The sequence below is a fragment of the Staurois parvus genome, unplaced genomic scaffold (genome assembly GCF_062004578.1).
Source record: "Staurois parvus isolate SC_StPar_1 unplaced genomic scaffold, SC_StPar_1.0 ptg000390l, whole genome shotgun sequence".
NCBI classification, from domain to species: Eukaryota; Metazoa; Chordata; class Amphibia; order Anura; family Ranidae; genus Staurois; species Staurois parvus.
This window is the reverse complement of record NW_028318186.1, coordinates 11,808,996-11,834,541: the sequence shown is the minus strand read 5'-3', so window position 1 is coordinate 11,834,541 and position 25,546 is coordinate 11,808,996. Positions and strand designations below refer to the sequence as shown.

Below are 25,546 nucleotides of genomic sequence, written 5' to 3'. Positions count from 1 at the left end.
ATCACCAATTAAAACACTTTTTTGAGAGTCTTCCAAAACCGGTGAGAATTAGAAAGGAGTGGAATTCATTTGAAAGTTTATTAGATACACGGGGAGATGGGAGACACGGAGTTGCCAAAATATATAGAATCTTAACGGCACTAGACACTGACACAAAATTAACTTATGTAGAGAAATGGGGAAAAGATATGGGCAGGGAGATAGATGAGGAACAGCAGAGGAAAATGTTTAGATTAATTCACGAAAATATTAGTATGATAGAAGTTGAATTAAATTATAAGTGTTTAGTTAGATGGCACATTACACCGAGTGTGGAGCACAAGATGAACGGGGAGAACTCTCCACTATGTTGGAGAGGTTGTGGAGAAGTGGGTACACTATATCACATATGGTGGGAATGTCCAAAGATACAGGTGTTCTGGGGGAAAATCGTCCATTTAATGAGGAAAATTACTAAGATCAATATTAGATTGGATCCAGAGTTATGTCTTCTTCATATCTCTGAGCTTACAGTGAGATCATATAAGGATTCAGGGATTTGGTACTTTCTGAGTGCAGCCAAAAGCTTGATCCCTAGGTTTTGGAAAAAAAGTGAGGTACCGACGGAAGAAGATTGGTTGATCAGAATGAATCAGTTATGTGAGATGGAAAGACTTTATTACACACACATAGACGGGATGGAGAAGTACTATAAAAAGTGGGGAAAATGGGAAGAATTTAGACAGAAAGTGAAATATACTTGATTTATACCTCTTGAAATGAACAATGTATTTTAGAAATGAGTTTTAGAAAGAAAAGGATTGTTATTTTTTTCTTTTTTTTTTTCTCTCTCTCTTGGATTAGAAAAGAAAAGGCAGAGTGGGTTGGAGGGGGGGAGGGGGGATACGAGGATGGGTGTGGGAGGGGGGGGGGTTAAGGAGGGAATTAGGGTTGTGGGAATTAAATAAATTATGAGGAATATAATGATCTTTTAAGGAAGAAAATGTTTGTTAATTATATTTGATTGAAAACCAATAAATATTTATAATTTCAAGGGTTCCTCTGCAGTAAAAAGATTACGTCATTTTTCAACTCTATATTTAATATACCACAAGATCAGTATATGCATGTAGGCTTGTTAAATAATGTATACATGGAAGTAAATTTGAAAGATTACAGTAGTACAGATACTAGCTATTACATATCAGTAGACCAACAATGGTGTAAATAGAAAAAGAGCAATAAGAGTAATAAGAGATCTGAAAAAAATTTTTTTTTTTGTACTTTAGAAGGGGTAAATCTCCATACCAGGAAACCAGGGAGCAATAAAAAATGGATCTATTTCCTTCTCCATTCTATCCAAAACTAAAGGCCCTTTCACATGGTGCAGACTCCGCCAGCAGATCCACTACTCAGCCACTGATCCCCGCTAAGCAGGCACATTACAGGTGGTGCATAAGCAGAGTTGACATGGACACAGCCCACTTGCCTCTATGGGAGGTCAGATGTAAATGGAGCGGCAGTCCATTTTACATCTGACTTTCATCCGATCAGCTGGACTAACAGGGAACAGATTCCCATCTGTCTGTTTTTAGCAGATCAGATGCAGGTGAGTGTAAATGGAGACATGTCTGTTTACATCTGCTGCTCCACAGAGGACAATGGATGTTCCAATCAGGTCCACCCGTGTGAAAGGGGTGTAACATTTAACAAGGGCTTAAAGGTGGAGTTAGAATTTTGTTTTCCCCTAGACCAGTGGTGGGCAACCTTTTTTTTCAACTGAGCCAAATCTCGCCAAAACCACGATTGAAATTTATTTTGAGAGCCACATTTTTAAAACTGAAAATACATCTCCCATATAGTAATTCATCCCCCATAGTAATTCATCCCCCATATAGTAATTCATCCCCCATATAGTAATTCATCCCCCATATAGTAATTCATCCCCCATAGTAATTCATCCCCCATATAGTAATTCATCCCCCATAGTAATTCATCCCCCATATAGTAATTCATCCCCCATATAGTAATTCATTCCCCCTATAGTAATTCATCCCCCATATAGTAATTCATCCCCCATATATTAATTCATCCCCCATATAGTAATTCATCCCCCCTATAGTAATTCATCCCCCCTATAGTAATTCATCCCCCATATAGTAATTCATCCCCCCTATAGTAATTCATTCCCCATATTAATTCATCCCCCATATAATTCATCCCCCCTATAGTCATTCATTCCCCCTATAGTAATTCATCCCCCATATAGTAATTCATCCCCCATATAGTAATTCATCCCCCATATAGTAATTCATTCCCCATAGTAATTCATCCCCCATATAGTAATTCCCCCCTGTGTCAATTCACTTACCTTTGCTCCGCGTGTTCCTCTCGCCGTGTTCCCGCGCCGTTCTGGTCTTCAGGGCGGACTGTGAGAGGAGAGGAGTTCGTCACGTTGCCCCGCCTACATCCTGGCTGCCCCGCCTACATCCTGACAGCTGCAGAGTCCTGACTTTTGGGGCGGCCGCCCGAGAGGAGGGAGGGGAGCGGCCGCCCGAGAGGAGGGAGGGGAGGGGGCGGCCGCCCGAGAGGAGGGAGGGGAGGGGGCGGCCACCCGAGAGGAGGGAGGGGAGCGGGCGCCCGGCACACAGAAGAGCCGCATTTAAGTTTGTAAAGAGCCGCGGCTTGCCGACCACTGCCCTAGACGAATGAACAGTATATCTCCCAAACATGTCTTGTAGGTAAATTGGTACACCTGTATAGGGAACGTTATGAATAGGGTTAACAGAAACAAACATGAAGAATAACATAAGGTTACACCAACAATTATGATGTGAACCATTATATTGCAAAGAAATCAAGGTATGCATAGAGGTGTAAGCCCCTCATGTATTTTCTATGTTTTAGAATTTGCAATAGGAGGAGTAGTAAGGCACAAATAAATACAGGAAATAAGAAACAAATGCTGAGTTATCTCACCACACTGGCACACTTGAGAACAAAACTAGGGGAGATGTGAAGGAATAATATGGTCATAAAAGAATCTTTCAACGACATACAAGTTTCAGAGGAGCTTTCACCAGCAAATGTCATGTGAAGAGGGAAGCAGTGGCGTCCCGAGGCAGGTGCAGGGGGTGCGGTCTGCACGGGGTGACACCGACAGCACGAGGTGACACTGACAGCACGGGGTGACAACGGACCCGCTCCACAAAAAGGTAAGTTGTAAAGCAAGCTGATTATCCCCACAGGATGGATCGGATCTGCGGATTGAGCATAATAGATCTGAGTCCGATCCATTATGCTCAATCCGCAGATCCGATCCATTCTGTGGGGATCGGAGGGGGTGTCACCAAGTGTTACCGCACCTGGTGACACCAACCCTAGGGACGCCTCTGGAGGGAAGAGTCTAAGTAATTGTGTAGCAGTTCTTGACAATTAGGAATAACTCTTGGCTTATAAAAATGTCTCATCCAGGGTCAGGGAATGAAGACAAATGCTGAGCACCAACAAAATATATGTGGCCACAGCTGCTGTACATTTAATTTTTTGTACTTGACAGGGTTATTTTAAAATATGTTAATAAAATTGTTCCAAAACAATTATAGTTTCTATTTAAAGACTTTTTCTTCAAGTTTTTTTTTGATTATATTGTATTGGGTGTAAAATTTCTGCAATTATTCTCAGAAAATTGACATAAGAACTAAACACAAATTATGGCTTCTTTAGACATTTAAAACAATAGGACAATTGATGTATACTAATAAATAAACTTTTATAATAGATAACATGTAAGGAAATATAACTCATTATACATACATGGCGTATGTCTGTGAAATCCCACATGTCGCTCTGTGCTTGCTGTAATAACGGTTCTCCAAATCGATCTTGGTCTCTCCAATCAAGTCATCAGTCCCCACCAAGTCCCAATCATAAACTGCCATTGTTAGCATAGACTCCATGGGGAATGTGGCCTCAATGTCAAATGACCTAGTAAAAGCAATTTAAATATAGAAAGAAATAGCATTGGAAAGTACTAGGGAAAACAAGCTTGGAACTATACACCGATCACCCATACCATTATGAGCACGGACAGGTAAAGCAAATCACATTGGTTATCTCATCACAATGGTATCTGAAAGTTGGTGGGATATATTAGGCAGCAAGTAATTGTCCCTGAAGTTGATGTGTTGAAAGCAGAAGAAATGGGCAAGTGCCAGGATTTGAGTGACTTTGACAAGGGTAAAATTGCAATGGCTGGATAAATGGGCCAAAGCATCTTCAAAACTACAGCTCTTGTGGGATGTTACTGATCTGCAATGGTTGTGATGTATAAAAAGTGATCCAAAGAAGGAAATCTGGCAAATTGGTGACAGGACCATGGGCAGCCAAGACTTATTGATGCACGTGGGAAGCAAAGTCTGGCCTATGTAGTCTGATCCAATAGAAAAGCTACTGTAGCCTAGATTGCTGAAAAAGATATGGCTGGTTCTGATAGGTACCAGAACATACAGTGTATCACAGTTTATTGTGTATGGGGCTGCATATCCGCCGACCATTCAGGGTACTCTTGTTGACCCGTGTCCACAGTCAAAAGTGCCTACAATGGGCATGTGAGCATCAGAACTGAACCAAAGAGCAATGGAAGAAGGTGGTGGGGTCTGATGAATTCAAGAATGGTGTGAATACAAGTTTGAGGTATTGACTTGGCCTGCAGAATTGAATCTGTGGGTTGTGCTGGAAAGTTCTGGTTCATGGAGGCCCCATCTCGCAACTTACAGGACTTAAAGGATCTGCTACTTATGGTTTGGTGCCAGATATCACAGCATACCTTCAGAGGTCTAGTGGAGTCCATGCCTAAAAGGGTTATGGTGGGTGGTCATAATAATATGGCTGATTGGTGAATGTTATGTATTGTATGTTGTGTCTGTAAACACAGGAAATATTATACTCAATGGCTTCTATGAAAGAATAACATGGCTTATGTTTGGTTCATTAGATTAGACAACTTTGATAGCACCGACAAATAATATAACATGGCTAACTCACTTTCCAAAGACAGGATTTAGTTGTTTGGAGATGTAGTTCTCTTTGTCTTTGATATCAGTTTTGCCCAGTTTTATAACAACATAAGGATCAGCTTTCCCATTGATGTCAGCAGGATGTAAATCTGTAGCCTACAATGTAAATGAAAGTTAATTTTTTTCAATAAAACTACTTTGGGTTGTTAGGATTCTCCAGCATTAATATTCTAGTTTTATCCTGGAAAAACTACAGCTATATTGTAAAGCTGCAGGAATAGGAATGAATTAGGCTGGGGGGTGCCTGTGAAATAGGCATGGCAGGAATGGGAGCATTTTTTGATTAAAGGTTACACCAAGCCCCGAGCACCATCTTTAGCCAGTAATCTCAAACTTCTTTGTATATAGCAGCTGTACTAATTTAGGTTTCAGAAGAATAGGGTGTCATTATTATTTTTATGTGTGTCATTTCATGTTCATCAGAGTTGCCAGCACAGCTAGAAAACTGACCACAGTGTGTTCCCCTGCTTAGTGTGGTCAGTTTTTAATAAGAAAGCAGAGGGACTGGCAGGAAACCAGGGATTTCACCAAAATAAGCAATACAAACAGAACAGGATAGGTCTTCATACAAGTATATGGTACAGCAGGCACATATAGGGAATATGAAATGTTGGGTTTACTTATTCATTAACCTTAAACATTCATTATTGGAAGAACCAAGGTTGCAGTCCACCTTTCCTACTTTTCTCCTTCACAGATTTTATAATGTTCATCAGGGGCATAATATGATGCGAAACACATATTGGAAGTGCTGCTCACCCTGACAACGTAGACTCGTACTAGCACATTCATTGGATCATTACTGGGAATTCCTTGGAACATGCCAAAGTTGGGGTCATAGCCAGCTTCTTTGGTGATATCATCAGGTAGTGGAACCTTGTACACACACATAGAACCCTATGGAGGAAATTTTTCATATGAATTCATGAATCAGAAAAACTGTGAAAATGCTCTTTGTTTTGGTGGAATCTTCTAACGCCCATTGGAAGGTGGGTGTTGAGGGTCTGGGAATCGCACATATAATGTAAGTTATTCATCAGCAACTAAGCAATTGAACAACCAGGAGTTTAATCAATCACGAGTGTTCAGTTGTTGGAGAAGTCAAAACTGATAAATGAATTGACAGCCTCAATAGAATTTATTCATATAGAATTTAAACTGGAAATATTTGTAATTTTGTCAAAAGCAATCCACTGTCCCATCACATTCCAACCAGGCAATTTTGATTTTTGTCTGCCTGTGGTCATTTAAAACCATCATTTCTTTTATTGCTTTGCGATTGTGCCATAATATAGATTTTGTTTTATCCCAAGCATCTTGGTATTCCTAACAAATGCATTATCTCACTAAACAAAATAAATATTATTATGTCCACCATTGGTATTGTGCCCCCCCCCAGTGGTGTTGTGTCCAGCAGCTCCTATTGGACACTGTTTGATACTCACTTTAAACCTCCCGACTATACGCTCCTCCTCGCTGACTGTGTCATCATCATCCCCGATCTTCCCTCTTAGTAAGTTGAATGTGTGCAGCCAGTCTTCAAAATTGTCAAATTCAGTTTCTAGTTCTTTGTTGAAGACCTGGATTTGACCAAATATAAGGACTGAAATCAGGAGATTGCAAAGATTCATAAAGAGCATGTGTAGAAAGCATGAAACCCAGCAGTCTGATGCCCCCTGCATAATTCTCCTATCAACAACCTTCATGCGTCCTAGGCAGCATTGTTGACTAGAGTACCGTGCAGGGGGCAAGTAGGACCACTGTAGATCCAGACCGCTATGCTCTGTTTTGTTCTAAAACAAGTTTTTGGCACTGTCAAAATATAGTTTGAAGTATAGTAATACAGTTTGAGAGCACTTTTAACAAATATAAACACATATTCTTTACTTCTTATACAACCTGACTGCATAACAAAAATAAAAAATGGCTTCAATTGAACTTTAAGATCTGGCCATGGCTTCCAGTAAAAGAATTACATTGGCATAGAATAAAATCATTTTTGAATATCATTGTCTAATGGTAGGAAAACTGTTTAATGAATAGGAGAAATGCAGGGCTTCAGCTGTCTTATCCATCCTAGAAACTCATTTTCTTTTATTTTGTCATAGAATAACTAATCATAGAGACTGCCATTGCTGATTCTCTTACAAAAATGCTTGTTTATTGGCTGCTAAGCTGATCCTTTGGCTTAAGTACTTTGAATTACTAACCTGGAGCAAGTGTGAAGACAAGGACTTCAAATCTTCAATGAGTTTCCTAATGTACATAATTGTTCCGGGTTTTTATTGAAGCCAAAAAATCAGCATAACAGCCAGACAACTGACAATTTCAGAAGGGCAGTGATGGCAACTACACTGCTCAAAAAAATTAAAGGAACACTTAAGATCTCAATGGGCAAAAATATCATGCTGGATATCTATACTGATATGGACTGGGTAATGTTAGGAACGTAAGGATGCCCCATCATTTGAGGGAAATGAAAATGATCAACCTACAGAGGACTGAATTCAAAGTCACCCCGAAAATCAAAGTGAAAAAAATTATGCAGGCGAGTCCATTTTGCTGAAAGTTCATTGCAGCAACTTGAAATGGTCCTCAGTAGTGTGTATGGCCCCCATGTGCTTGTATGCATGCCTGACAACGTCCAGGCATGTGCCTAATAAGACGACGGATGGTGTCCTGGGGTATTTCCTCCCAGATTTGGACCAGGGCATCACTGAGCTCCTGGACAGTCTGAGGTGCAACCTGGTGGCGTCGGATGGAACAAAACATGATATCCCAGAGGTGTTCTATTGGATTTAGGTCAGACGAGCGTGGGGGCCATTCAATGGTATCAATTCCTTCATCCTCCAGGAACTTCCTGCATGATGTCAGGAATCTAGGAGTGACCAGAAAGGTGTGGACTGACACAGGGAAACGCAGGTTTCAGGTATAGTATAATACAGTTTATTATTAGCCACCCAGATATATATAAATATATATAAACGCACAGTGAACAAACCAACCTTCCACTAATCTTAGTAGGTGCAGGAACACAGGCGTAGTCAGGGCTGGAGAGGTGGAATGGTCAGGCCGGCCGTAGGGTTCTGTAACAACTGCATGGTGGTACCTCTAGCAAGTCCTCGGCAGGATTCCCCAGGGCGCGGAGTCTAAGTCCCAGTCTGCTTATTCACCAGGGCCCCTGATGGTGGGGATGGACTTGGAGCAGACAGGAACCAGGTCGCGGCCCCTGAGTACACCTGCTAGTGGTAGAGGGATCCGCCAGAGGTATGTGCAGGGAGAAAGCCTGATGTGAAGAGGCAGAAGGTGTGAGCAGGGACGGCTGGATCCGTGCAGGATGGATGGATGGCAGAGTAGTTAGCGTGGTCAGACGGGCCAGGTCAGCAACGTGCAGGCAGCAAGGTACCAAAGGAGCAGACAGAGAATGGTCAGGGTCACAAGCTGGGTTCAGTAACTCACGGGCAGCGCGGTACAAAGGATCAGGCAGAGAATGGTCAGGGTCACAAGCCGGGTTCAACAGGAGACGATCAGCAGAGGTCAGGATCAAGCAGGGTCAGCAACGAGGCAGGAACACAAGATACCAGGTACAGGGGCTCATGGGAAAACATACACCAAGGCCCAGACCACAGGCCTGGTCATGCCTTAAATACACCTTCTGCAATCAGCCCCAGGTTTGGCTGATTGCAGGTGTGAGCTTCTGGCTGCTGAGAGCACCCGCTGGTCAGCTCTGGTACTGCAGCCCACACGGCAGGTGAGTCCCACCACCAGTGCTGAGTCCATTCCTGACACATACTCTCACCACATGAAGCCGGGTATTGTCGTGCACCAGGAGGAACCCAGGACCCACTGCCCCAGGGTAGGGTCTGACAATGGGTCTAAGGAATTCATCCCAATACCTAATGGCAGTCAGGGTGCCATTGTCTAGCCTGTAGAGGTCTGTGCGCCCCTTCATGGGTATGCCTCCCCAGACCATCACTGACCCACTACCAAAATGGTCATGCTGAACGATGTTACAGGCAGCATAACGTTCTCCATGGCTTCTCCACATCCTTTCACATCTGTCACGTGCTCAGGGTGAACCTGCTCTCATCTGTGAAAAGCTCAGGGTGCCAGTGGTGGACCTGCCAATTCTGGTGTTCAATGGCAAATGCCAATTGAGCTCTATGGTGCTGGGCAGTGAGCACAGGGCCCACTGGAGGATCTCAGGCCACCCTCATGAAATCTGTTTCTGATTGTTTGGTCAGAGACATTCACACCAGTGGCCTGCTGGAGGTCATTTTGAAGGCCTCTAGCAGTGTTCATCCTGTTCCTCCTTGCACAAAAGAGCAGATACCAGTCCTGCTTATGGGTTAAGGACCTTCTATGACCCTGTCCAGCTCTCCTAGAGTAACTACCTGTCTCCTGGAATCTCCTCCATGCTTTTGAAACTGTGCTGGGAGACACAGCAAACCTTCTGGCAATGACACATATTGATGTGCCATCCTGGAGGAGATGGACTGCCTGTGCAACCTCTGTAGGGTCAAGGTATGGCCTCATGCTACCAGTAGTGACACTGTCCCTAGCCAAATGTAAAACTAGTGAAAAACAGTCAGAAAGGATGAGTAGGGAAAAAAATGTAATTGGCCTCCACCTGTAAAACCATTTCTGTTTTGGGGTTCATCTCATTGTTGCCCATCTAGTGCACCTGTTGTTAATTTCACCAAAGCAGATGAAACTGATTAACAACCCCCTCTGCTGTTTAACTGACCAGATCAATATCCCAGGAGTTTAACTGACGAGATGCTAGACTCTGATAAAAGAAAAGTGTTCCTTTAATTTTTCTAAACAGTGTATCATATTTCTCTTATAGCTGACGTTTTATGAAAATGCAAGCTTCTCTTTAATTGAAGGCCCACTCTGTGTAAGAAAATATTGTTACATAAAAAAAATTAAAAATACTTACCCTGGGTTTGCCCCAGGCTCTGGTTAGCTCACTTAGGTGAGTGACATCATTGAGCATTGTTCTGGAATTCTAGGAAGCTGGAGACCCCTAATCTTACAAATGCACAATGCTGGAGTGACTTGGGCACCTTACTGTTCCCAGGACCAAAGAAGGCTCACTATCGCCTACATTTTTAAATTGTTTTTAACTATGCTTTTTTCCCATGGGGTTTTCAGATGGCTTATAAGATAAGATGACTTTACAAGGTCCACTTTAAGAATATTATAGTGAACGTGTGGCCAGGTTATAGATGTTAACAGGTTTTGCTGCTCAGCTTCTCTACTCTCTTGCCTGACATCAAGCAATAATTAACTGTATGACAGAGAAATGTCACATAGGAAGGATGTCCTGAAGAGAAAAAAGTGGATGACTGCACACTGCCACAAAAGAGATCTAGAAGCTTTAGAACGTAAGCTAAAAGCTTTGTAAAGTTACGACTAAGGGTTTTTTTTAGCGTGAAACGCGTCAATGTTTGCACCTGTTTGATCAAATCACCCTGATGAAGCCACGTGACCCGGTGGCGCAACGCGTAGGGGCTCTGACGTCACAGTGCTTTCTGGATTACACAGCGAGTAAGGAAGTGTGCAGAGCACACACAGAGGCTGATATTCTTTTACTAAAAGCGATTTTTATACTTTATCAATGTGAGTGCAATTATTTATAGTTCACCAATAAAAGCTTAAAAAAGGATAAGGCACTATGTTATTTCTTCTTTTTTGACAAATACTAACATGGAGTTCTGAAGAGGAGAAAAGAGGACACAGTAGACCCCTGGAGGAAAAAAAGGGAGAAATCCATCCATCCATATATAAACCAGCTGCTTTGAGAGACCCCAGGTGGAATTATAGGAATATTACAACGTATAACCTACATCTTGGGAAGGAGATCCACTACAGGATTATATCCCATCTGTCCACTCAGGAGAAAAAGCTATTTTAGCCTAATTATCAGTTAGGCTATAATTAAGGTGAGCGCATAAGAAAATTACCAAGTCCATTTGATGATGCTGGTCTTATTGGATTAATTACACAGATTGGACAATTTTTTTTATACAATTTATATTTTTTATATATGCAATTTTTATGATCAATTATGTGGTGTATTATTTGGATAGTTTTTATATTTTATCACATTGAGATAATTATCATCGTTTTTCACGATTACATATTTTTAATTTAGAGTTGAATCATGTGATATATAGCATATTGATTATTCATTTATTTATGTATTGGAGCGTGGCACATATTTATATTATTTATTAAATGTTTGCACCTGTCTTTTAGGGGCTGTGATGTTTTTATCTTTGAATTGCTACAGTAAAGCTTCTAGATCTCCTGTGTGGTAATGTGTGATCTTACACTTATTCCTCTTCAAGTTTTCAGGGTTGCAAACCAGACCAGCACCTTCTATTGGGAGAAGATGAGGGGGCTAGCATTGAGGTGGACTGACCTGGAGTGGTGTAGCATTTGCTTTAGGATTGTTAGGAGGGATGTCTTTAATGGAAGTGAGAACAGTATTAACTGAAAGGAGTTGGCACATAACATCCTTTTTTTTTTGGAACATAAGTACAGTCAAAAATGCTTTTTAAAAGTGCAATGAAGTCTTCCAAGAAGCTCTCACAGTGTAATAAAAGACACAGGTATCACACAAGATGTACATATTCCATCCACTCCCCACGCACCTTTAACTCATCAATCTTCTGCTTGTTCTTCTTCTCCGCTTGCTCGGCTTGTTGCTTCTTTTTCTTGTCCTCTTTGGGCACTTTGACTTTTTCTTTGTTCTTCACCTGACCCTTGGCGCCTTTCATGGGAGATTCATCAATTTTGATCTCTGAGCCATCACACAAGGATTGGGTGGAGTGGAGATGGAAGGAACCAACACAAGACACTAAACCACAATGTGCATGAAAGTTGACAGATAGTTTGGAGTAGAGGATGGATCTAAGACCTCCCTCTCCAGCTATCACCTTCTAAATTCATGCATATTTCTTTTTTCTCTGTGAATGGCACACTGAGGTAAGATAAGAGGTCATCAAACCTCAACAGAAATAATACATGTATTGTAGAAGCCACAATACTTACCAACTTACCAGCCTTATTTGCTATCTCAATGTATAACATTTATGCATGTCTGAAAGCAGGGGCGGACTGACAGCTCATGGGGCCCCCGGGCAATAGGGGATCATGGGGCCCCCTGTGTCCTTGCCCAAACTCAAAAAAGCCTATGAAAAAGGTACCAGGGGCATCTCATGGGGCCCCATACTGACCCCGGGCCCTCGGGCAGAGCCCGAGTTTCCAAATGGTCAGTCCGCCCCTGTCTGAAAGTGTACTGTACATTTTTATTTAGCCTTTTTTTATTTAGCCATTAGGTATCTGTCCCTTCATCATCATAACTAAGAGGATTCTTAAGCTGGGCATAGATGGATCATTTTAATGAATGGATATTTCCATCCACACAATCGAGGTAGAGGAATCCTCCTCACTGAGACAATGTATTCTGACAGCAGGGCTCTCCCCATTGGCTACAGCTGCTGATCGAGAAAAGTTTTCCAGCAAACAGGTTCACCAGAAATATTGTTAGATCGGCTTTTGACAAGTGGAGGGGCCACACATGGAACTAAATTTGGCCTGTCCCTGCTGAACCGGCCAAATTGTGATCCAACTATGGCTAGCTTTACTCTAGAAGCAATTCTAAATTTCACTTACCATATGATCTGAGCATCTATTAATTTTTTGTAACTTAATTACCGGTAATCAACTCTAGCTATGCATGCTCCATAGGCTAATCTAATGGCTCTACAGTATATATAAAGGGATGTCTTCTTATATAGATCAGCATAATCCATTTCCTGTAGCTCTCTCCTTCCCTACACTCACATTTTCTATGTACATGCTTGTGGGCATATCAGAAAAGGCATGTGCTATACAGAAATAATGATTTGGCTTGTTGGCATTGGTTCAGCCAAGCATTAGGGACTACATACTGTACTAAAGTATTAACAATTTTAGAGATTATGGAGCATAGGTAAGGCAAGTCTGCTTTATGATCAAAATCCTCGCAAAACCAACATTTCTTGGGTGGATTTTAGCAGGTGCAATCACATGCTGGTATATCTTTAATTTTTAATTTCAACTCAAAAGGCAACTGTCACAATTTGTCAATTTAATAATTTGATATAAAATATTCCTGTTATTTCTCTCCTTCACTACTGTTACATTTCGATAAGGGGGGCATGATTATGTTGCTCGATGTCTGTGAGATTTAAAGCTGTGTTGGGTATTGGTTGTTGCAAAATGAGGTGACCAACCTTCATGCATCCTTTTCCCTATATGAAGTGCCTGAGGCCTACAGCTGTCATTAGTATATCGGTTATATGTCATCTTCTGGATGCCTGTATAAACCCCTAAAAGCCACAATCGCCTGCATTACAAGCTGTTGCAGGACGGTTGCAGCATGAACCCATGTACAAGAATGGGTTGCATTTGGTGGTAAAACTGCCTGCTGGACAGTGGTATAGTGTGTACAAACATTGCTGGTGGCCATGTTTATTTGCTATTGGGCAGTCAGGGAAGGGGATGGGAAAACTGTGGCTCAACCACCTATTTTTACCATCCCCTGGCCGACCATATAAATTAGGACTGAGTTAGATCAGCCCCTGCTGCAGCCTTGTGATTTGCTACAAAATTACAATTTATACAATGATCACTGATTAGTAGATTGAGGACATGCTTCCTCCTGCCTGCAGCAGACTTATAACATCACGTCAGCCTAGACAAAGCCACTAACCCAGGGGTGCCTTTTCAATGAAAAATGGTCCTGATTTTTTTAAATCTTTATAAAAATATACACTGCTCAAAAAAATTAAAGGAACACTTTTAATTCAAAGTATAGCATCAAGTCAGTTAAACTCCTGGGATATTGATCTGGTCATGAAGTAGCAGAGGGGGTTGTTAATCAGTTTCAGCTGCTTTGGTGTTATTGAAATTAACAACAGGTACACTATATGGGCAATAATGAGACGACCCCCAAAACAGGAATGGTTTTACAGGTGGAGGCCACTCACATTTTTTTTTCCCTACTCATCTTTTCTGACTGTTTTTCACTAGTTTTGTATTTGGCTAGGGTCAGTGTCACTACTGGTAGGATGAGGCGATACCTGGACCCTACAGAGGTTGCACAGGCAGTCCAACTCCTCCAGGATGGCACATCAATATGTGCCATTGCCAGAAGGTTTCCTGTGTCTCCCAGCACAGTCTCAAGAGCATGGAGGAGATTCCAGGAGACAGGCAGTTACTCTAGGAGAGCTGGACAGGGCCATAGAAGGTCCTTAATCCATCAGCAGGACCGGTATCGGTATCTGGTCCTTTGTGCAAGGAGGAACAGGATGAGCACTGCCAGAGCCCTACAAAATGACCTCCAGCAGGCCACTGGTGTGAATGTCTCTGACCAAACAATCAGAAACAGACTTCATGAGGGTGGCCTGAGGTCCTGATGTCTTCTAGTGGGCCCTGTGCTCACTTCCCGGCACCATAAAACTTGATTGGCATTTGCCATTGAACACCAGAATTGGCAGGTCCGCCACTGGCACCCTGTGCTTTTCACAGATGAGAGCAGGTTCACCCTGAGCACGAGACAGACGTGAAAGGGTCTGGAGAAGCCATGGAGAACTTTATGCTGCCTGTAACATTGTTCAGCATAACCGTTTTGGTGGTGGGTCAGTGATGGTCTGGGGAGGCATATCCATGGAGGAATGCACAGACCTCTACAGACTAGACAATGGCGCCCTGACTGCCATTAGGTATTGGGATGAAATCCTTTGACCCATTGTCAGACCCTACGCTGGTGCAGTGGGTCCTGGGTTCCTCCTGGTGCACAACAATGCCTGGCCTCATGTGGCGAGAGTATGCAGGCAGTTCCTGGAGGATGAAGGAATTGATACAATTGAATGGCCCCCACGCTTGCCTGCTCTAAATCCAATCGAACACCTCTGGGATATCATGTTTTGTTCCAGCCGACGCCACCAGGTTGCATCTCAGACTGTCCAGGAGCTCAGTATTGTCCTGGTCCAGATCTGGGAGTAAATAACCCCAGGACACCATCCGTTGTCTCATTAGGAGCATGCCCCGACGTTGTCAGGTATGCATACAAGCACATGGGGGCCATACAAACTACTGAGTACCATTCTGAGTTGCTGCAATTAAATTTCAGCAAAATGGACTAGCCTGCTGCATCATTTTTCACTTTGATTTTGGGGTGTCTTTGAATTCAGTCCTCTGTAGGTTGATCATTTTCATTTCCATCAATTGATGGGGAATCCTTATGTTCCTAACACCTTACCCAGTCCATATCAGTATAGATATCCAGCAGGAGATTTTTCCCCATTGAGATCTGATGTGTTTTCAAAGTGTTCCTTTTTTGAGCAGTGTATTTTTGCTGCATATTGTGACATATCAGGAATTTATTCTTGCAGCTACTGAAAGGACTGAAAGGATCGCTCCGCACGTCCCCTTGCTTGGATGTCACACTATCACCACTGTCATTTCTTCAGTTACTTTCTAATTTTCTTCTACTTTAAGCAAAGGGTATCATGCTATATTAGCCTGCCTCAGTAATGCCTAAAGGAGTGTGCAGGGCCAGATTTACCATAAGGGTATCTGAAAATCCCAGAGAGATATAAAAAGTCAGCGAATGATCTTACCCACTGGGCTCCACCCTTAACTGAAAAATCAATTTTGGTTGGACTTAGCCTTTCATTTTTAATTATGACTTATTGTAGGATAAAGTTATTATGGTGGTGCCCTGGCATGCTTTGACATCAATAATTAAAATCAATAAAATAAATGTAAATATATAAGATATACGCTAACTGAAACTACATTGTTCATAACATTTGAAAGAATCAAATCTAAAACTTTCGTATGTATGTTGAAGCCAGGTTGTGCCAACTTTCATAGCTTTAAGTCATGGAGATGGAGTACAGTTGTAGACAAAGCAAAACAGCTCATTCTCACGATTTTAGACATTTTTCCTCTATTTAAACACTTCCAGAAAAAAAATCACTAAAACTGTTTCCCAGAATCCTCTCTGCCTGAGAACATCTAGCTCAACATATAACGGAAAGAGAACACATCACTTTTTCTAGAATTACCCTCTGCGATTTCCATCTCCTCCTTCTCCTCAGCTTCTGCCGCTGCGGCTTCTTGCTGGCGTAATTGCTGAATTTAATTGCAAAAAGAAAGAAAAATATTACAAAAGCACAATACATGGAATTAATACCAAGCATCATTTAACACTTTTAGTAAGAAGATCCTTTGTTGACAATTTGGATCCAGTGTCATTTTGCCATCTGTTGTACAAAGTTATATGCAGATCTAAAGTGAAATCAGTGGGGGGCAACAATGTAACTCATTGGGAGAAAAAAATCTCATCCTCAAAGGTGGCATGGCATTGGAAACTTACATAAAGCCTAGGGGTAGAAGAAAATGGCCACTGGGTTGGAAATCATCAGATATTGTGGAGCATTTTGGCACCTTTTTTCCACTGTGTGTAAATGAGGTTTTGTTCTGTGACTGGAGGAAATCCTCATCAGGTAAAGTAAAAGGATGCTGGTTGGGGGAAGGTGTTCTGTAAAGGTATTCAGAGAGAGAGAAAACATGCTCTCTAAAAGCTGTGAAGCAACTAGGACCATCATGTACCCAAGAAGTGTCTTCCCATTCCCTGAGCAAACATGCACCAGGGTGCAGGTTCTACCTGGGATATCATACTAGGTCCTTCATGTGACTGGGAGGTGTGCTGCCTTTTCCTAGATGAACACGAATCAGGGAGCATGTTCCTCCTAAGATATCTTATTATGCCCATCATGTGACTGAGAGGCGTGTCTCCTTTCCCTGGGCCAACATGGACCAGAAAGCATGTTCAACCTGGGATATCATACTAAGCCCATCATGTGATTAAAAAGCGTGCTTCCTTTTCCTAGATGAACACGAATCGGGGAGCATGTTCCTCCTAAGATATCTTATTATGCCCATCATGTGACTGAGAGGCGTGTCTCCTTTCCCTGGGCCAACATGAACCAGGAAGCATGTTCAACCTGGGATATCATACTAAGCCCATCATGTGTTTAAAAAGCGTGCTGCCTTTTCCTAGATGAACACAAATCAGGGAGCATGTTCCTCCTAAGATATCTTATTATGCCCATCATGTGACTGAGAGGCGTGTCTCCCTTCCCTGGGCCAACATGAACCAGGAAGCATGCTCAACCTGGGATATCATACTAAGCCCATCATCTGATTAAGAAGCGTGCTGCCTTTTCCTAGATGAACATGAATCAGGAAGCACGTTCCCCCTAAGATATCTGATTACACCCATCATGTGACTGAGAGGTATGTTTCCCTCCCGTTGGCCAACACAGACCAGGAAGCATGTTCAACCTCTGCTATCTTACTAGGTCTATCATGTGATTGGGAAGTGTGTCTCCCTTCCTGGGCCAACATGGACCATTAAGCATGATCTGCTTTGGATATATTACTAGGTCCATTATGCGACTGAGAAGTGTGCTGCATTTTCCTAGATGAACATGGATCAGGGAGCATGTTCCTCCTAAGATATCTTATTATGCCCATCATGTGACTGAGAGGCGTGTCTCCCTTCCCTGGGCCAACATGAACCAGGAAGCATGTTCAACCTGGGATATCATACTAGGCCCATCATCTGAATAAGAAGCATGCTGCCTTTTCCTAGATGAACACAAATCAGGGAGCACGTTCCCCCTAAGATATCTGATTACACCCATCATGTGACTGAGAGGTATGTTTCCCTTCCGTTAGCCAACACAGACCAGGAAGCATGTTCAATCTCTGCTATCTTACTAGGTCTATCATGTGATTGGGAAGTGTGCTGTCTTTTCCTAGATGAACACAGATCAGGGAGCATGTCCCCTCTAAGATATCTTGCAATGCCCATCATATGATTGAGAGGTGTGTCTCCCTTCCCTGGGCCAACATGGACCATTAAGCATAATCTGCTTTGGATATCTTACTAGGTCCATTATGCGACTGAGAAGTGTCCTGCATTTTCCTAGATGAACATGGATCAGGGAGCATGTTCTCCCTAGGATATGTTACTATACCCATCATGTGGTTGAGTGTTGTCTTCAGCCTGGGATATCTTACTAGGTCCAGCATGTGACTAAAAGATGTGTTTTTTTTCCCTGGACAAATACAGATCAGGGAGCATGTTCAACACGGGATATCTTACTAGGTCCAGCATGTGACCAAAGGATGTGTCTTTGTCCTGGGCAAACACAGGTCAGGCAGTATGTTCAACTCAGAGAGTATGTTCCACCTGGGATATCTTAATAGGCCCATTATGTGACAGAGAAATGTCTTTCTTTTAGATCAGGGAGCATATTTTCCCTGGGATAGCTGAGAGATGGTAGAATATGATGAGAAACTTGATCTGCAGGAGATGCTACCTGCTAATTGTACCAACTAGACACTACTGACAACCTATGACAGATGAAGATGTTATTATTGGAACGTCATGTCACTTTGTTTAACCACTTTCTAGCTTGCACCTGGTCAAAAGGCAAGATATTATATTTACCGGTTCAGTAAGGTTACACACAAGAGCAGTTGTATGATCCTTGTGTGCATCAGTACTATTAAAGATAGCACAAAGGGGGGTGAAGAGATTATTGCAAAGAAAAAAAAAAGAAAAATGGAACAGAAAGTCACCTGACATGGCAGGGTGACTATTCAGAAGGACCCCCTGAGTTCCATGGTGTACTTGGTTGAGATTCACCTCAATGACTGATACTTCTCACTTCACACTAAGGTTAAGTGAACAAGCTGAAGTTAGAAGCTGATTGGCTACCATGCACAGCTGCACCAGATTTTGCACTCTCCAGTTTTAGTAAATCAATCCCTAATTGTCTTCTGACTGACCTAATTTGAAAGAGTATCTTCCAGGATACCCAACAAAACCAACACATAATACTCCTGGAAGGCCTTCCCATGTCTCACCTCTTTCAGTGTCTCAATGGAAGCAAAGTACTTGGACCACCAGTCCAGCATGCTCTCATCTGGCTCCTCTTCTTCAATCTCTTCCCCTTTCTTCTTTTTCTTCTTCTTTTCTTTCTCCTCTTCACTCTGAGGAAGGACAAATAAAGGGTCAGTGAAAATATCAACTTAATTCTGCACTAAACCCTGCGTTCTTAGAGTGTCTTATTACTTAAAGTACAACTAAAGTCTTTTATATGATGGTCTAAACATGTACCCAATATACAGTAGTTACTATGCAATGCACAAGCCTTGTAAGCAGAAAACTATTGTTACCTTCCCTGAGTCAAATCCTCCTCCATTGTGTCTCAAACACTCCGCCTCCTAGACACTGCCGCTCCCAGTGGGAGGGTTTCAGTAACAGTGGAAGTTCAATCCAGAGAGCAGTGGGCAGGAATAGGTGTGGCCAGGTGCTGATTGATAAGCTACAGGCTTGCAAATCAGAAGCGACAATAGTAATATACAATATCATTTCTTTATTCCACTGTAGTGCAAGCAGGCACAGCCGACATAAGAGTGGCAACTGTGCACTGAATTCAGGACCAGTGCAGCATTGTTGCCACATCATCACAAAAGCTGGACCTCAGTAGTGGTATCAGCAGGTACTTTTTTAATTGGAGGCCAAAGTTGTAGTTTATCCTTTGAGGTGTTAGAGAACAGAACTGATGCCTTGGTCTGGAGTGTGGACTGTCTTGTAGCTAGCAGTGTAATGGAATAGTGTTTTAGTGGGGTGACTGAGTGCTCTGACCCTTGTGGTCACCAGCACATGTCAAGTGAATGTAAATGACAATCTTGCAGACTGTTGTACTTTCAAGAACATGATCCCCTTGATCTGTGTCTGTTTCCATAGGTAATATAATTTTCAGTTCAACAGAATTGGACCACAGTTGGGATATTTCTGGGTTTCCCTTTACACTCAAAAGCTAACTTCTGGTTTACTTATGAATGGCAAAGCAACAGGTTAGCTTTAATACAGACTCCACAAGAAGCACATATTTATCACTTCCTTCACTTCCCTGCTGGAAAGCACAAGGCACTAAATACAATATAGGGCTTTATTTTTGGTGAGAAAAGTCCATTAAAACAATAAACTCTATATTTAATGTATTCCGCATTTCGAACTGTGCATCAGATTAAAAAAAAAAAAAAGAAAATTCCGCAAACCATACGCAGTGAACGTATCAGGCTCAGACTTCAGTTATTTTTATTTTAATTAGGTGTCATGCAACCCTTAAAATGACTCTTTATACCATCTCTGCACAAAAAACAAAAATGACATACCTGTTCCACTGCCCTCTCTGTCAAACTAAGCTTCTATGAAAGTCCAAGCTCTGCTGAAGAATGTTCAGCATTCGACACTTCAAGGACTGACAAATGTTTGCGCATGCCATTGTGCCCCGGGGTGTCCTTTGCTAGCCATTTTGTTACATTACAGTACACAGGGGTAGGCAAAAGGGACCACGAAGCACAACAGGGGGGTCAGGCATCCAAAACACCTGGAAGTAAGTGAGATGCTGAAGATCTTTCCCTGGACCGGGGAACAAAGCCCAGGCAGCAGGACAGGCATGTATTCTTTTGCAGGAATGGCATTCATTTAATTTTTTTATTATAGTAACAGAGTCATTTTAATAAACACACCACAGGCAGTGATCCCAATTTCATGCCATTTGTTTTACACTCTCAAACACTCAGTAGAATACATCATGGTGGTGAACAAGTTGTGTTACCCGCAAGGTGTGTGCAATGGTATGTAAAACAATAACAACTTACCACATCTACTTTAACAACTGCATCGGAATTCTGTCACACAGAGATGGAGGGGAATGGAAAGAGAACAAACCATGTTTACAGACTCACAATGACAATGGCAGACAAAATACGAAGGATATACAAAATGGACTATTCATTAAAAATATGAACATATTTATATTGCAAAACAAAGAACACCTTCATCTTCCTTTTAGCTCCAGAGAGATCTTTTGTGTTTCAGATTGTGTTTCTTCATTGGGTAATTTGTCTCAAAAACATTTCACCCGTGAGCATAATTCTGTAAACATCCAAGATAATGGCAAACACTACCAAATTCATCCATGACTCTAGAGTGGGCAAAGCCACTAGAGGAAAAGTGTGTCAGCTATCAACTTACACTAGAAGACCAAAAGCTCCAAATGACTGAGTTGAGGTGTCTCAAGCTAAGGGTGATGTTAATGTTACAGCATACAAAGGATATTTTAGACAACTGTATGCTTCCAATCTTGTGTTAACAATTTTTTTTGTTGCAGCATGACTTTGCCCCTGTAGACAATGCTATCTCCATAAAGACAAAGTTTCAGGAGTGTGGTGTGGAGGAACTCGAGTGATTTACACAGAGCCGTGACCTAAACCCTACTGAACACCTTTGGGATGAACTGAAAAGCCAACTGTGAGTCATTCTCATCCAACATCAATATATGACCTCTATTTTACCAAATTTGCAGACACACTTCAATGACTTTTGGAAAGCCTTCCTGGAGAAATGGAGGCTGCTTTAATTGCAAACAGTGTAACTTCATAACGAAACCACTGGTTTTCAAACAGAATGTCCAACAAGCTCATATACTAGGGGTGTCCAAACTTTCTAAACAATGGGCCAGTTTACTGTCCTTCAGAATTTAGAGGGTCCAGACTATAGCCAATGAGAATAGAAAATGTCTTGGCCTCTGTAACAATGCCTCTTCATTGGTGGCAGTAGGAGGAATAGTGTCCCATCATTGGTGTCAGTGGAAAAAATAGTGCCTCACTGTTAATGCCAGTGGGAGGAATAGTGCCCTAAAAGCTGGATAAAGGCAAACAAAGGGCCAAATCTGGCTCCTGAGCTGCAGTTTGGAGACCACTGTTACCTACAGTAGGTGTGATGGTCAGATGTCCATGATCTTTTGGTCAAATAATGCATATATGCAACAGCAACATATCTGGCTCTGTTTCTGTTTACACCCACTTTCTTAGTTAAATTTTTCTTTATTTCTTTATTGGTCAATTAATGTCTGATATGGGCAGCAGGTAATATACATTAGTATTGTTATTTTGTTAGTACAGTACAACACATTCAGTGATACAGAAGATTTTCAATTACAAGGTATACTGTGAGCAAATTATAACAAGAACGTACACAAAAAATTGAAGTATCGTCTCCTTGCTACTTTGTTAGTAGCAGGGAGTTCCATTTGGACACCGGTAGACAAAAGACACATCCTGCAGGTAAACAGCATAAAGAGGAACAGCACAGAGGAGACTATGAAAAGGGTGGATGGGGAGGGAATAGGTGTTGAGGTTATTTAACAGCAAAAAAAGAAAAAGAAACAAAAACATACCAGTCTGGGTTCACTGAAAGATGGGTAGTTAGTCAAACTAAAATTTAGCACATAGGGTTTGATAACCACTGGGACCACTCAACCGACATTAGAATAAGTTGCGATGGAGTAAGGTTGAAATGCTATAATGTTTCCCATGGAGCAAAAATGGTTTAAAGCATGTATGGTGTTTAGGATATTGGGAGAAGTTGTGGAGTTTCAGAGTCTGGTGATCATCCGGCCAGTACAAGTAAATGTACGATAGTGACCTTAGTTCATGGAAAGAATTCCTCGAGTGCTATATGTAAAGAGGTTAATGCAGGAGATGGAGTTATGAAAACTGTAGATATTCCAGAAATGCCTTTTTTAAAATCCAGTTCCAGTATGAGCATATAGAATTACAGTGCCAAAACATGTAAAAAAGAGAGCCTATGTTACCACATAGCATTGGGGAGATCTTAAGGGATGTTGAAACTTTGATATAACCTCTTTGAGTTATTCTCTGGTTAGCATAATAAAATGCAGCATAAGAAAGGGATCTCAAAATTCGAATCCACTTGAAAAAGGGGATTTTACTCCAAAATGTGTATTGATGTTTGTTAAATGCTGTATTTTTATTTTTCTAATGAAAATGTATGTGATGCTTGTAGCTGAGAGTTTGTCTTTCTCTAGACAGTGAAACTGAGGGGAGATCTTGTGCATGAACTACAATTCACTTTTTTCTCTTTATATGCAAAATCCTCTCTTGTATTAAAAGAGGTATAGACTCCAGAGAGAGAGATATCATATTACCCCGGTACAAATCATTAGTAACACCTCATCTGGAATATGCAGTTCAGTTTTGGGCACCAATTCACAAAAAGAACATTGGGGAACTGGAGAAAGTACAGAGAAGGGCAACCAAACTGATAAGAGGCATGGAGGAGATCAGCTATGAGGAAAGATTAGAGGAACTGAATTTATTCTCTCTTGAGAAGAGGAGATTAAGGGGGGGTATGATCAACATGTATAAATACATAAGGGAGGATATGATCTCCATGTATAATACATAAGGAGGGATATGATCTCCATGTATAAACACATCAGTGGTTCATATAGTGAACTCGGTGTAGAGCTATTCACCCTGAGGTCATCACAGAGGACAAGGGGGCACTCTTTACATCTGGAGGAAAAGAAATTTAATCTCCAAACATGGAAAGGTTTCTTCACAGTATGGGCTGGGAAAATGTGGAATAGACTCCCTCAAGAGTTGGTTCTGGCCAGTTTAGTGGATTGCTTTAAAAAAGGTCTGGATTATTTCTTAGATACACAGAATATAACTGGATACTAACATTTATAGGTAAAGTTGATCCAACGAATATCAGATTGTCTCTAGGGGGATCAAGAAGGAATTTTTTTCCCTGCAGGAGCAAATTGGATCATGCTTTGCTGGCATTTTTTTTGCCTTCCTCTGGATCAACTGCGGGTATAGGATTATAACTCTTTTTTTTTTTCAGTGGTTGAACTGGATGGACTTTAGTCTTTTTTCAGCCAGACTAACTACGTAACTATGACACTTCCCTTCATAAATATATAAATGTATTTACAGTGTATTTTTCCTGATGAAAGCTAATCTATGGTTTCATCACCCTTATTTGGGTAATTAACTCTTTATGCACTAATGTTGTGATTTGGGCGTGTATCAGCTTATTTTTTTCATTTTATTAAAGGCCCAGACAGGTGGTGCCATAGTTGGGATTTGAACCAACAACCTTAGTGCCATGGTTGGGATTTGAACCAACAACCTTAGGGCTGCCAGGCAAAGGTGCTAATCATTTAGCCACTGTGCTGCTTATTTAAAATAACAAAAGCAATCTATGGTCATTGCCTGGTTAGTTCAGGTTGGCTTCCATTAGCAACTAGATTTTGTGTGGGGAGGTTTTCCACCAGTGTTGAGCCTGATCTAGCAGAGTTGCGGTATAATAATGATGGCTATGGGAGAGTCCCATCCCTCCTGAGTAGGGGCGGACTGACCATTTGGAAACTCGGGCACTGCCCGAGGGTCCGGGGTCAGTAAGGGGCCCCATGAGATGCCCCTGGTACCTTTTTTAGGCTTTTTTGTGTGTGGTTTGAGTGTGGGCGAGGACACAGGGGCCCCATGATCCCCTATTGCCCAGGGCCCCATGAGTTGTCAGTCCGCCCCTGCTCCTGAGATCTTATGCTTTACCATGATAGAGCGTGAGTATCTAGGTTTCTTATGCCCCCATGTAAAATAAGTAACTGGATTTAACTGAATTTAGATATTGTGTTGGCAGAGGGATAGCTATTTTGCAGAATAAATAAAGACGTTTAGGAAAGATCAATATTTTAAATTACGTTTTTGACCTGTTAAAGAGAGTTCATAATAGGTGCTTAAGATTGTGGTTTAGGGATACGAGGAAGGGTTTTATAATTAGGCTTATAGAGTTTTAAGAGGTTACAGAATTTCAAATCCATAAATATTGTATGGAGGTTGGAGCCCAGGTATGTGGATAGTTATGTTGAAGATGCAATTGAATGAGTGGGGATAGGTTTAGCGTCAGGTTTTTGGGATTTTTGCTTCTTGAGCTTGTACTATAAAACATTGCTAAATGATGCCAAGACTCTTTGGAGTTTATGTAAGATGGAAAGATAGTCAGAGGCCATCAGGATCGCGTCATCAGTGAAAAGGCTGATTCTATGAGGATGCCACGATCAAGGATTGGATAAATGCACAGATAAAGCAGAAAACCCCTATATAAAAAAAGAAGGTACTTTATTTTTCTTTCACATGCATCTGGTTACTCACCGCCTCTAGTTTGACCATGGTCTCCATCTTCTTAATGGGCACCTCAGGCTCCATATTGACAACAATTTCACCTGTGGGGCGAGAGTAGGGCCCTCCGTTGGCCAGTGCCATATAGCCACTCATCAATTTAGCTGGACAAAGGACAGAAAAGGACAGAGCACAGCACAGACTCAAGAAGAGAGATTATGTAGAGAGAAGTCACAGTATGCACAACAGTGAGAAGTCAAAGAAAAAGAATGCGTAGACTGGAAATGAGGCAGAAATGAAAGCTGAATGTGACTTAAAGGTATCTGGCAATTATGGAAAAAAATACT

At 41.7% G+C, this 25,546-nt stretch overlaps 1 protein-coding gene across 18 annotated transcripts in view; it reads right to left on the bottom strand.

The window, feature by feature from the left end:
• The window catches only part of OTOF (otoferlin), a 547,586-nt gene that overhangs the window by 44,037 nt on the left and 478,003 nt on the right, over window positions 1-25,546 (bottom strand). For 7 of the 18 annotated variants that reach the window (XM_089686080.1, XM_089686077.1, XM_089686076.1 and 4 more), the window contains 9 exons: window positions 25,233-25,363; window positions 20,868-20,897; window positions 19,062-19,187; window positions 16,187-16,253; window positions 11,720-11,868; window positions 6,503-6,637; window positions 5,817-5,954; window positions 5,026-5,153; window positions 3,796-3,966 (listed from right to left, as the gene is read on the bottom strand). In XM_089686080.1, the coding sequence (XP_089542206.1) occupies window positions 3,796-3,966; window positions 5,026-5,153; window positions 5,817-5,954; window positions 6,503-6,637; window positions 11,720-11,868; window positions 16,187-16,253; window positions 19,062-19,187; window positions 20,868-20,897; window positions 25,233-25,363 (1,075 nt within the window). The remainder of the gene's footprint in view (window positions 1-3,795; window positions 3,967-5,025; window positions 5,154-5,816; window positions 5,955-6,502; window positions 6,638-11,719; window positions 11,869-16,186; window positions 16,254-19,061; window positions 19,188-20,867; window positions 20,898-25,232; window positions 25,364-25,546) is intronic. The other 11 variants (XM_089686083.1, XM_089686088.1, XM_089686081.1 and 8 more) reach the window with 5 other exon arrangements.